The sequence below is a fragment of the Helianthus annuus genome, chromosome 3, assembly GCF_002127325.2.
Source record: "Helianthus annuus cultivar XRQ/B chromosome 3, HanXRQr2.0-SUNRISE, whole genome shotgun sequence".
Classification (NCBI taxonomy): domain Eukaryota; kingdom Viridiplantae; phylum Streptophyta; class Magnoliopsida; order Asterales; family Asteraceae; genus Helianthus; species Helianthus annuus.
The window spans coordinates 125,000,834-125,014,784 of record NC_035435.2 but is presented as its reverse complement, the minus strand read 5'-3'; the positions used below and the strand labels follow the sequence as shown (position 1 = coordinate 125,014,784).

At 34.9% G+C, this 13,951-nt stretch overlaps 1 protein-coding gene and 1 long non-coding RNA gene across 7 annotated transcripts; one reads left to right on the top strand and one right to left on the bottom strand.

Annotated features, from left to right (window-relative positions):
- Positions 1–679: 679 nt before the first annotated feature.
- On the top strand, positions 680–4,490 carry LOC110908122. 5 transcript variants are annotated; one of them, XR_004889814.1, is made up of 6 exons: positions 680–987; positions 1,416–1,469; positions 1,569–2,318; positions 2,389–2,434; positions 3,197–4,184; positions 4,275–4,490. It is a non-coding gene; the product is annotated as an uncharacterized LOC110908122 (long non-coding RNA). The 5 variants fall into 5 exon arrangements; XR_004889815.1 differs by having other exon boundaries at positions 3,197–4,208; XR_002574181.2 differs by having other exon boundaries at positions 683–987; positions 3,197–3,367.
- Positions 4,491–8,734: 4,244 nt separating this feature from the next.
- On the bottom strand, positions 8,735–12,075 carry LOC110908121 (receptor-like kinase TMK4). Of its 2 annotated transcripts, none has more exons than XM_022153030.2 (2): positions 9,975–12,075; positions 8,735–9,286 (listed from the first exon to the last, which is right to left on the bottom strand). In XM_022153030.2, exons 1-2 carry the CDS (start codon positions 12,073–12,075, stop codon positions 8,841–8,843), a joined length of 2,547 nt encoding a protein of 848 aa, XP_022008722.1. In that variant the 3' UTR covers positions 8,735–8,840. The 2 variants fall into 2 exon arrangements, with proteins under 2 accessions (XP_022008722.1, XP_035844337.1); XM_035988444.1 differs by having other exon boundaries at positions 10,038–12,061.
- Positions 12,076–13,951: the final 1,876 nt, after the last annotated feature.

Sequence of the window (13,951 nt, the reverse complement as noted above, 5' to 3'; positions counted from 1 at the left end):
AAGTTTAGGAGAGATTTTTTTATAATAAATGATAGTAATAAAGTTTCAGTTAATGTTTGTTCACCTATATCCGTTAAAGTTGTAATGCGCTTCATCATTAAGTTTGACGTTTTTGTATGAATGGTGTTTCAGATAAATATGGTGTTTCATCTAGAAGGGACTGATGTGTATGGCTTATAGGTTAAGGCAAGAATTTTAATGATGTTTTGCTCATGAGTTTGGTGTTTGGTATTAGAGCAGTAAAAAGACCATTTTACCCTTAATGAAGTGTGTGCACGTAATAAAGTTGATGTTATTTACGATAACGCCACCGTGCCAATCTAATACATACATTGTTTCGATCCAACGGATCAGAACTGTTATCACACTTTAGGGTGTTTTCTCTAAATCACACACACCCACCCACCCACACACACAGAGATATAAATATAAATATAAATATCTATACTACTTTAATAAACATATGTGAAGGACAAGATGGTAATTGAACAAGGTGTTGAAAAAACACTTAATGCACAATGTACAAGATTTAAAGCACAAGAAAACACAAACTTTTTACCCTTCAACTAATTCATCATCAACCGTCCATTTCTTTCAATTTTTCACACGGATCACAATCTGGACGGCTGATATTCACTTCACACGGATCGCCCTTTCCATTCCCTCCTCTCTCACATCTCACATAACTTTATTAGACTTTATCCTCTCTTTCTCTCTCTTTCTCTCAGATCTAGATTAGAAGTGTTTGAACCAACGGTGGAGGAGACTAGGGTTTCGTCGTCCATGATGAAAGATGTCTGGAGTGCTGATGCTTTGAGATGAAATAAGATGATGAACAACCGGAGATGAAGAACAAACATCAATGAAATTGAAAACACACAGGGTTGAACACCGATTTGAAGAAACCCTAACTGAAGGTTTCGTTCGGTCATCTCTGTTGTGGTTTCTTTCGGCTTTCTTCCACATCAACGATTAGCAAACACAAAGGTAATCAAACCCTAAAATGTCTAAATGTTACTAGAAAAATGGTTTATCATTGTGTTCCACAGCCTTCTCAAGATGCTTGAGTAGTCAAACATATAAGCTATATTCCTCGGTGGTTTCTGAGCCATAATTTAGGTTTTAATTTGAAGTCTATTAATTACGGATTTGAAGCTTAGTGATTCCTAATTTGGGTTTTAATCTTTAGTCTTTCATATTAGTCTATTTGCTTGTTTTTCTCAAATTCATCATGAATGAAACGGAAACCCTAAGTGATTGTAACAGTGGACGTTTGTTGTTTTAATTTGATGGGTTGGCGTTAAATTTACTGTATTGTACAATGAATAGCCCCTCAATATGCTAAAGGAAATACAATTGACAAATATGGAAGAAATAAAGGCAGATCTGATGGTTTTTGGGGTTGTCGTTTACAGATGTGGTGGTAGCCGGCTATTGTAGATTTGATTGAAGAGGCGGTGGACGCTGAGGTATGATCAAGAAATTATTTTTTATGGGGGCTGTTATCCAGTGATTAGATTTAAGACACTAATTGCTTTTGCTTATCTTTTTTGTATATTTGTGACCAGATGGAACTTCATTAAGTACATAGAAGGGAAACATGGCCAACCCAATGGAAGGAAATCCTGCAACTCTGTTGGACTTTTGTAGCTAAGCAAATGGACCTACATTTGAATTTGAGGTCTTGAAACAAAAGCATGCTTCAGTATCATACAAAAGCTTAGTTTATCTTTATTTAGTACAACACACTATCATATGTTATTAGTATAGTGATGCTAATTTTGCAACTAATATATCTTATTTGGCGAACCTTACATTTGAAATTGCACCATTGTTCAACAGGTCAACTGAATGAAGTTTTAATAAACATAACCAAAGATTTGTATTTAAATGCTTGCGACAATCCTAATATCATTTCCCTATATGGACATGCCAGGTGGTTTGGGTAACATGTCAGGTGGTTTGGCCTATAAACAATATTTTGTTCATTTTAAAATTGTATAAATGATTACAGTTCAAAATTATTTATGAAAACTAGATCATTACAAATTTAAAATAATAACATGAACTTTTGTCTTATAACAATTTAGAAGGTTTTATGCGTTTGGGCATGTGTCAGGTAGCTTTTGCATGCTTTGACCGGTTAAATTTTAAGCTAAGTTTTTAGTCTAGCCCATTTTATCTATCAGATTTAGAACATAATTCAGTACCCATTTATTTTAATGGCTTGAAATTGCTAAACTCTGTTGACTGGACATTATCTTCAACGATGCATGTGATAGCACCATCCCAATGGAAAATATACAGATGTCACAATGGTATGAACTGGAACTGCCATCTCAATTCAGAAATATATGGCTGGTAATATATTTGTTTTCGTTTTTGTAGGATTTCGCTTATTAAAGGAGCAAAAGATAATAATTCAAGTGATAGGGTAAGTTTCCCTACTGTTTACAAATGTTAAAAATGACTCGAAAACGTATTTTTTTTTTGAAAAGTTTCTATTATTGTTTTTCACCAGCAGGCTGGTCAACCAGCTATAATGGCTGTTGGTGCGGTTAAGGGAACTTAGAGGGCGTATTTAACATTTCTAATTGTCTAGGCTACAAAAGCTATTGTCAATTATTACTCTATTTTTAAGCAACAATTCTTTCATTCATTCAAGACTTTTTTAAATCATTTTCTTGAAGTTGACAAGTCTATAAGTTTATATCAAACACAAGCTGAAGAGTTAAATAATCTTTCTGAAGCATTAAGAATCTCGAGACTACCATATTACATATGACTATTCACCAGGTAATAGTGTTTAAATCAATAATCGGGTTGGACTAGAATTTTTTTTGTTTTGCGCTGCTATTAGAGTACAAGTGGGCTGCTCAAAACAAAACATGTAGGTTACGTTGTACATTTATTTGTATGACTCATGTTTAAAAAATAAAGACTCAACCATTGCTAACTAATATAACTTCATTACTAAAGACAGACCTAAGGCTTATCATAGCTTTGATCATGTGGGTTCTGTAACATTTACTTAAAACATATGCTTCAATGTTTGCAAGGAAATGAATTTTGTGAACCTTGGTCTTGCCTCATACTCTTGTTAGTTTAGCTAAAAATTACATGACCGAAAAGTTATGTTATTATTTTATAACTTTTTTTAACTTATACTGTTAACCTTTGCGTCAATGTCTAACAGGAGTTGCTAGAACTTTTTGGAATGTCGGTTTTAAAAGCAAGTGGGCAGACTAAAGCTTTTTGTGCACAATCAAACAAAGAAGGTCATGTTGATGCTTGCATCACCTATGATAGGGATGTGTTTTAGTTCGGTGACAAATGTATCAATAAGCGCCTCAAACCCAGCTCATAGGTAATGTCATAACCATCGTATTAATCAAGTTTTGTTTTGTTCTTGATCTTTCTCACATTTAAGATGGACGGGTTGGGGTAATGGGTTAAAACGGGCCCCTTTAATGGAACTGTTGAAATGGGCTGGGTTAGTAGACTTCTTTCCCCTTTTTGCTAATTTCTTTCATGATCTTGCTCCACATGTAATAGAGGTGGTAAGATGGGCGGGTTGGGTAATGGGTCAAAAAGTTGTTTTACTAACCGATGAAACTTGAAAGGGGCTGGTCAGGTTGGCTCTTTTTCTCTGTTAAAAGGGTGTTTTTACGTCAATGGCCAAAACGGCTTATAAGTCGGTTCAAAGACGAGTTCTAAAGATTTTTGACGCTTTAAAACATGCTTGAAGATTTACTGTGTGTTTTTTTTTAAATTTATGTGGGACAGTTTGTTGCAGCTTGAAACTTATAGAAAAGTAAAAGATTTAACTTTACAAGCGGACCATTCGGCCCTTTGATGTCGCTTCAAATTCCTGCTCATAGGCATATATTTATCTCACTGTATTAACTTGTGTCTTCAATCAACTGTATATCTTCTTTATAATAGTTAATAATATAAAAATCTGAACAGAGCTATGTAATGGCAAACGTTAGTATTAGGGAGTATAATCATCATATTATGAGATATAGATTACCAAACCAGTTCCCATTTCAGCGTTCTTAAACTTATGAAAGTCCTTGACGTCGACTATTTAAAGTATATAAAGGCGACAGTCCGGTGCATCTGGGCGAGTCGTAATAATGGGGTGTTCGATCGGAAGAGGAGCTCGCTAGATAGTGGTGGAGGTAAAAGTGTTTAGCTTCTTATAGGTAAAACATCGGGAAAGTGTTATACTTCATGATTTGGTACCTTATTAAACTCACATCAAACTGCAGCCGCAGCGAGCGCAACCGTAGCGAGTATAATCCTTTACTGATGGTTTGGGAATGAGAGAACGAGAATAGGAATGCTAGAACGTGTTTGTTTGGGTGGATGACGGCGTCATTATGATCTTTTTTTTGGCTTTTTGCACTGGTTGTGGATGTGTGAGAGTGTAACTCTTCATGGTTCAATTGTTATTAATGTTTGAAGTTCATATGTTCACATGAATGTTTCATATATTATCAAAATATTTTTTTTTTGCTATCAAAGTTACATACTTGTATTGAAATAAATGTTATTTACATAGTTGATTTCGCCGCATCGCGCTCTTTTTAAATTAGCAGGTCAAGGTAGAGGTGGAAATATCATTTCAACCCACTAAAATTAAATCAAGATTGGATCAAGGTATATGGATGTTTACACATTCTTCTTGTGTAAAAACCAATACATTTAGCATTTAATATCATTATTGTTAATAAGGTTGTAGATAAACCTACTTTTGATATTTTTGAGAAATATTTATGGTTTAAATACGTTTCCGTATAGAAATTTTGGGTATAATACGTTTTCGACCCCCGCCCCCCAATCGAAAACGTCAAGCTTCGCCACTACCGAAGGCCTCATTGTAACTGATGATACGATTCATCCTTTAAAACCGTTGATTTACCCACATCTTTAAAACCCCTCATAACATAACTAGAATCACACAATTTTCTTTATTTTCTGAAGAAGCGATAACTGGCCGTCGTATAATAACCACCAAACGCCATCACGAAACCACCAATCGCCGCACACCGCTGATTCTCAGCCGCTGAAGAAGGCCGCAACCGACCCTCACGTTCTGCTACACTGCCACCATCGTCGTCGCACGCCACATCAGAACCTACATCCCCGTACATAGCCCTAAACTCACTAATCTAAGTGATATGTTTCCCGCCGCATCGCGCGGGTAAACGACTAGTATATATATATATATATATATATATATATATATATATATATATATATATATATATATATATATATATATATATATATATATATATATATATATATTTATAGGGAGAGGCTCATGCGAGAACCACCCTTATTGTGAGAACCTTGAAAACCAATGTGAACACAACCTAAAATAGCTAAAAAAACCTAATCCCCACCCCCCCCCAAAAAAAAAAAAAAAAACCTAAACCCCCCCACCCCCCCCCCCCAAAAAAAAAAACCTAAACCCCCCCCACACCCCCCCCCCCAAAAAAAAAAAAAAACCTAACCCTCCCCCCCCCCCAAAAAAAAAAAAAAAAAAAAACCTAAACCCCCTCCCCCCCAAGCTAAATGCTAAAAAAAACCTAACCCCACCCCCCAAAAACCTAAACCCCCCCTCACCCCCCAGCTAAAATGCTAAAAACTAAACCCCTAAAAAACCTAAAAAAATCAAAAAAAAATCTAAAATTTTTTTTTTTTGAATTTTTTTAATATTTTTTATGTTAAAATCGCTACTTTTAGAAGCCAAAAATTTTTTTTTTTTTTTTTGCTTCGAAAAGTAGCGATTTTTATAGATCAATGGCTCTCCTTTTTTGGTGTATATATTAGATTTAAATTAATACATAAAGGGCATTTTGGGTAGTAAAAAGACTTTTTGAGCATTGGAAATCAAAAACCCATCTGCCATGTTGTACTGTCAAATCAAATAAGAGATTTCAAAATCATACCCCTCTCCCACTCTCTACTCACAATTATCACATCTTTTTCTTCCCCCACTCCACAAACGTGAAGAAGAAGAACAACAAGAAGAAGATGGTCTAATTTCAGAATTAAAATATCTACCTTCAAGATTTCAAGAAATACTAATTCCAGATTCAGTTGCAGAAGACGATGGTGGTTGCAGATCAAAGCGTGATTCAGTTGCAGAAGACGATGGTGGTTGCAGATCTGGTGGTTGGTGGAAGGTGGTAACTGGTTCATTCTGGGGTGTTGGTGGTTGATAGCGGCGACAGTGGGTGGTTGTAGAAGGTGGTGGAGGGTGGGTGGTTGGTGGCGCCGGAGTTCGGAACGTCTTCGGAGTCAAGATCTAGTAATGGTTAATGTTCTCTCTCTCTCTCTCCTCTCCTCTGTCTTCAATCAAGATCTAGTAATGGTTAATGTTCATGTATTTTAAATAAATCGAAAACTTTAGGATGAGATTTTGAACGGGATTTTTTGTTGGTTTGGTTGCTTGTTTGGGGATTTTGATCTTAATAATAATTGTTTTTTGTTTTGTTGGTTTGGGCTTTTGATCTGAACAGTAAGTGTTTTTTTTTTGTTGGGTTGTTTGAGTTACAGAAACAGATCCATAACATGTGTTAAGCACCTGTTAGAATGATATATAACGTGTGTTGATTTACAGAAACAGATCCATAAAGATATTCAATTGACAAGCTGGATGGATTTAGGCGACGTTAATGCGGGGACATTGAATAAGTCAACTATTTTGGGAAAGAAGTTTTCGTTCGTTTATAACATGTGTTAGTGGTTCATGCTGTAACAGATCCATAAAGAAGTTTTCATGCTGTAACAAGTTTCCGTTCGTTTCTAACATGTTTTGCACATTTTGGAATGTATAACATGTGTTAAGCTCTGTTATAATCTTTTTGTAACCTGACATGTATTCATGTATAAGCTAGTGGTTTACAAAACACCATGATGTGTATATACTGATCTAACATGTGTTACAATGTATCTGTTCGGAACATGTAATTGATTAACATGTGACAAGGATGAAAACAGTCGACGGGGGCGATGAGTTTAATGGTGAGCTTAGTTAATATCGCAATCTTGTTGTAACCCCACTTGTATACATATGATAACATTCGCAATCCATTATAACCCTACTTGTATTCATGTATATCAAAAGTGGTTTGCAAAACACCATGATGTGCATATACTGATCGTAACACGTGTACAATTTAATATGGAACATACAAGTTAATATTGTAACACCGTATACCTGGGATAACATGTGTTAAGCCTCTGTTATAATCTTGGTTTAACCCAACATGGTGTCATGTATAAGCTAGTGGTTTCCAAAAGACTATTAACTTGTATAATCTTGGAACATACAAGTTAATATTGTAACACCGTACCCCGACTTGTATTCATGTATATGAAAGTCACATCCTTTGGGAAAGAAGTATTCGTTCATTTATAACATGTGTTGGTGGTTCATGCTGTAATGTGGGAAAGAACTCTTCGTTCATTTATAACATGTGTTTGTTTTGTACATTTTGGAATGTATAACATGTGTTAAGCCTCTGTTATAATCTTTTTGTAACCTGACATATATTCATGTATAAGCAAGGGGTTTACAAAACACCATGATGTGTATATACTGATCTAACATGTGTTACAATTTGTCTATTCGGAACATGTAATTGCTTAACATGTGACAAAGGGTGAAAACAGTCGACGGGGGCGAAGATATAAAATGAAAAATTGTAAAAGAAATATGGGGGTGGGTGAATTGTACAAATGAGTTGATGTGCATTAAATGATCATGTCAATTCAAAATGGGGAAATATCTTGGGTTGCATAAATTACTAATATAACCTTGGAAGCAAAAAGTAACAGGAAGTGAAAGTCACACGTGGCTAAATGTAGGCCACAAGTAAAGTTTGCTAAGTTTTCTAAGAAAATGAGGTTTCTTGCTAAGCATTATCCTATATATAAATATATATATATATATATATATATATATATATAGGGGAAGGTTCAAATGAAAACCACTAGTTATTGTGAAAACTCGAAAACTAATTAAAAAAGCCAAAAAAACATACAAAAAAAAATTTTTTTTAATTATTTTTTTTTTGCAATCAAAATTTCGCAGGTTTTTTAATATAAAAAAAAATTTCAAAAAAAAAAAAATTTTATGTAGTGCACATGTGTAATACTGCACATATGTATGTGTACTACACATGTGTATTATTACACATGTGTATTATTACACATGTGCACTACACAATTTTTTTTTTTTTTTGAAAAAAAGTTTTTTTATATATATAAAAACTAGCGATTTTTATAAAAAAAAAAATTGAAAAAAAAAATTGTGTGTTTTTTAGGCTTTTTTTAGTTAGTTTTCGAGTTTTCACAATAAAAGTGGTTTTCATTTGAACCATCCCCTATATATATATATATATATGGTTATATTATGGTACGAAAAATTCTTAACAGAGTTCATACTCCTTCTTGATCTTTCTGAGAATTTACCCGATTGAATATTCGCAAGTACCAGCGAGATAATTCATAATTCATTCTGAAAGTATTCACACATTTTTTAGAAATAACCCAGTTATCACAAATCATAAAATCTACAAAAGCAAATATAGCAAGTGAATCTAAAATGGACCCATTTCAAGGTGAGTCCATTTTGGTCACAAATTCGTTTTTACACAAATCAACATTGATGCTTTTTAAAACCATTTGTTATGCCCTTAACCATTTTGGAAGGTAATTTAATGAGCTATTCTTGATCATGTATAGTAAAACAAATAAAGTTTGACAAGAGTTGACTTATTACATCACCATGTTTAAAAAAATTCTGAAGGGTGGGAATGCTAAATTGAATTTGGCGGAAAGACATTGAACAACATACTATTTGTATCCTCATTGACTTGAAGAACATGTGGAAGGCTTATATGGTGGCGATGATATGTTTGATCTTCGTTTAGTTGAGAGGGTTCCCATTGCTCTACAAGAGGACCCAACACGTTAACCACATAACTCATGTTAGGTCTCTTAAACGGGTCACATGCAGTACAGTGGCCTGCGAGCTCGGCTACCTTGAAAATGCTTTCAAGGGTTACTTCATCACTAGTGTCTAGAACTTGATCTATACAATTTGTAATGTTTTCCTTGGAGACAAGGAACCTTCTAAACCATGTAGCCAAATGACAACTCTCATCTGACAAAGTTTCATCAATAGCTTTTCTGCCGGAAACCAACTCCATTAAAACTACTCCAAATGCATAAACATCCACCTTTCTCGTCACCCTCCCGGTGCCTGTTATCACAAAAGAAGTTTGAATTTCTAGGCTTTTGTAGAACTTATATGAGCTATTGAGACCGTTCGTATAAACTTAAGTAGTAACTACCACCCGTGCGATGCGGAGTGGAAAATGTATACTACAAAAAATATATATGATTGCCTTGTGTAACCAAAAGATAAAACCGAAAAATAAATCTGTGACATGCTCAAACGGACATTGACACGTATTTTACATTTATCGAAAACCATATAAATGAATACTGATACCGTTCTTACAAAACCAATACCGGTACCTGTTGTCGTTCAATCGACATTGATTCTTGATTCGGTTCGTTATGGTACCGATGCTTCGTATAACTTATGAAACAAAAAAAAAACATTTCATTTTAATACAACTCCATTTTCAATAAAAAAACATTAGAGCATTGAGAAAAAAAATTGAAACATAACTACATGTTTTTTCTTTAAATTAATGGACGTAAATAATTATAGAAAATTTAAATTATTTGAAAATTAAACGAGTTAAACATGTATATAATTTAAAAAAAAAAAGGACATGTGACATTATCTTACTTTATGGATTACTATTAATGAAAAAGTAAATATAAATGTAAATGTAAATGTAAATGTGTTATATATAATTCTGTTATATTTCTAACAAATTTAATTGTAAAAATTGAACAAAAAAGGTGGTATTTCTCACCGGCATACTCTGGTGGTAGATAACCAAAAGTCCCAGCCAATCTTGTCTCAACAGAGTACATACCTTTAAGCACAATCTTAACCAAACCAAAATCTGCTACCTTTGCTCTCATGTCATCATCAAGAAGGATGTTCGCCGACTTTAAGTCTCGATGAATGAAGCTTTGTTGTGCTAAACTATGCAGATACTCAACTCCTCTTCCCACGTCTAAAGCAACTGTAACCCTTTGTTTCCAACTAAGAGGAGGGGTTTCGAGGCCTCTCCAATCAAACAAATGTTGACTTAAAGTTCCTTGTTGCATGTATTCATATACCAAAAGCCTATCGTTGCCATCAATACAATAACCAAGAAGAGCCACAAGATGTCTATGCCTAACTTTAGTTAAAACTTCAATTTCCGCTCGAAACTCTTTCATCCCTTTTGTTCCCATCACATCAGATTTCATCCTCTTGACTGCAACCATTGTTCCATCATCTAACTCGCCTTTATAAACGGTTCCAAATCCACCTCTCCCCAACACATTGTTGTCACTGAAATGATTCGTGACTTGGTCAAGCACTTGGATGGAAATCATTAAATTTCCATTTTCAGGAATAGGCATCTCGTTATGATCAGTGTTATGTAATTTGGTAGGAGCTCCATAACACTTATAGTAACATGCACATGACACAATCCCAACGAATACAAGAACACTAATCACAATACCAATAACCATACCAGTTGAAACAAGCGACCCCTTTGGATGTTGAAGTGGGCTCCCACCTGAACCACTAGGAATGGTTTGACCCAATAGAGGATTGTTTCCATGTAAAAACCTCACATGTTGTGGGAATTCAGGTATAATTCCAGATAGATTATTGTATGACACATCAAGAAGTTGAAGATTTGGCAAAGATGTCAAGATCGTGGGAATAGAACCTGTGAGATTATTGTCACTCAATAATAAACTCTTCAATGAAATCAGGTTCCTAAAGGAAGGTGAAATAGTACCCGAGAATTTTTGTTTTGAAAAGTTTACAATGGTCACATTCTCCGTAGAAGAATCACAACTAATAAAGGACCAATGGGCACAAGCATTATTGCCCTCCCAAGATACAGCTAATGATATTGGATACCCTAGAGCTCCGGCAACTTCAAGGAGGGACGTCACTTGTGGGTCACAATTTCCAGGCGTAGCTAAACAAAAATTGTTATTTGATCCTAATGTAGCTGCTACACTACTTTGAAATACTGGCATTGGGCCCTGTAACTTGTTGTTTTCTAAGGTAATGTTGGCTAAGTTAGGGAGAGACGTCAAAGAATTAGGAACTAAACCTGTTAATTGATTATCCCTAAGTTGCAAATCAAATATATTGATGCATTTTGATAGATCCGGTATTGTACCGGTGAATGCATTAGCTTGTAACCAAACTTGACTAAGATGAGTCATGGAAGAAATTACATCAAGGGAGCCAGAAAGGCCTTGCTCCTGATTGTTTAGCCATAAATTGACAATTTTTGACCCACCAAAAGATGCAGGGAGGGCTCCGATGAGATTATTGTAAGATAATCTCAAGTTCTCCAAATTAGGGAAATTATAAAAAATGTCCGGAATGGAACCGATAATGTTAGCATTGCTCGCTGCAAATGATTGTAAGCTGGCACTTTGAGTGAGGTCGTTAGGGAGACTCCATGGCGACAAATTTGGATTATCGCTAATGCTAATGGTCTGGAGATTGGTGAGACCAGAAAAAAATCCGGAAGGAACTGAAACGAAATTGTTGTTGTCGAGTAATACTTGTTCTAGGAGGGTGAGATTAGCTAAAGTAGGTAAGTCACCGGAGAGTGAGTTTCTTTGAAGAGCGAGGGTTTTGAGTTGTGAAAGGTTGTTGAGGTCAAGTGGGAGAGTTCCAGTAAGTGATTTAGAAGATAAATTGACGGAGGTAACACGGTTGGAGTTGTCACATGTGATTCCTTCCCAATCACAGAAGTTGTTGGTCTTCCAGGTGGATGGAGTAGGAAAAATAGAGGTGGATAGCTTTGACATGACGACGGCGTCATCACCGGTGGAGAAGGAGATGAGGAAGAAGAAGGTGATGAAGAGTAGGTGGTGATGAGCCATTGTTTCCAGGAAGTGGCAGGTGAAGACTATTATAAGAAGTGGAAGATTGATTTAGTCCACGCGGGAACATAAAAAATGGCGGTGAAGAAGCTGACAGAACTGGATTCAAACCGTTGACATTTGACTTACCAAACATCATTCATCCGTATATTAGTTTAACTGTGATAATCTTAAGGTTAAACTCCTCACATGGCAAGTTTTTTTTTTTTTTTAAACAACATTATAGATCACTCGATTTCTCAGTAGCAATATTATGTTGAAGACCTCAATAACTGTACAAAAACTTTTACAGGGGTGTGCGTGGGTTAGTTTGGGTCGATTATTAGCCAAAACCATAACCATAACCACGATGTCGGTTAATGGATAATCATAACCATAACCGATCGGTTATGGTGGTTATGGTTATCGGTTTTCAAGGTTACAGTGGGTCGGTTATGGATGGTTAACCGCTAATTTAGACCTAGCTAAAAATAGCTCAACTTTTTTAGCATGAAAAAAATTGTTATTATATATTTCTATATATTAGCAAATTGCATAGTATAATATACATATAATATATAATATCAATACAGTTTATTACCAAATATTCAAACATATGATATAATATATATTAATAACTACTAAAAACGTTCAACTAAAAACATATGTTGAAAAGTCCTAAATCCGACAAAGATTTTACTATATGTCGGTTCGGTTATGGTGGGTATGTAAACATTGATAACCATAGCCAACCCGCTACTTTCGGTTTTCAGAAAACCATTAACCGACCTACCGGTTTTTTATTTGGTTCGGTTTTTTCGGGTCAATTTTGTCGGTTAATTCAGTTATGTTTCGGTTATTTCGGTTTTTTGCACACCAATCACAATGGTTCTTTAATTAAATAAGAAATGTAAAAGTGGAAAAGTGTATTTTCTGGAAATGAAATCCCTAGAGGTTGAGTTTTTGATCTGAAAGTGCTTTTACTAAAACGTGGTAATTTTATATTTTAAAAAGGGTAGTTGCACGGTACCTCTGATTGCGGAAGGGATCTCCCTTCCCAGTTCACCACCCGACAAGGATCCCTGGCGGCAAATACCCATAGCCATCAAAGAGGGGTAAGAAACATGTTTCGATCCCGAGACCTCGAGTGTCCTCAGTCCGGCTTTAAAGCGGGTGTCGATGGCCACCAAAGTGGCACTAATGGGAATTGAACTTGGGTCTCCATTGGAGAACCCAAGTCACTCCACCACTAGGCCACTTGTGATGGTTTAATTTTTTTTATATTTTAGGGTGTTTTGATGTGAGAATAAATTAGTTATTATTTTTTAATTTTTACTACAATTGGATATGATTCTAGTTTTATGATTAAAAAAAATTTGAAATAATTATAAACCGGTTTTATCAGAATAAAACGACTGATAAATGTGTAAAAAAAATATAAATAATCCAAAAAGACTGATAACTGTGTAAAAAATCCAAATAATCCCAAAAATAACTTTGATTTAAATATCCAAAATTTTTTAATCCTTGGCCCTGAGGACGTGATGATTCAACCTTTTGACTTTTGATCATGTGAGTTGAACAAGGGAGGAATCATTCATATTTTCATATAAACCCGAAAATCAGTTATCGGTTTTTTGTTCCCTTTCTTAACTAAAATTAACCAAATAAGAATCATTCATATTTTTATATATTTCTTTTATAACTTCATTTCATTTATTTCATGTTTTATATGTTTATTTCATGTATTTATACATCTATTTCATGTATTTCAAAACATAATGTTTAGCCCGAGTTGGTTTTGGTTATTAACCAAAATTAAGCGAACCAAAAACCGACACTCTTACCAAATAAAGTAAACTGATTAACCTAAAACTGATTGACTAATAACATAGAC

Excerpts from the sequence above, each read along its gene's own strand:
- LOC110908121 (XM_022153030.2), bottom strand. The coding sequence starts at position 12,075 with ATGGCTCATCACCACCTACTCTTCATCACCTTCTTCTTCCTCATCTCC. Across the intron at positions 9,287-9,974 it reads TCTACCACCAGAGTATGCCG|GCACCGGGAGGGTGACGAGA; the intron begins GTGAGAAATACC and ends TTGTGATAACAG.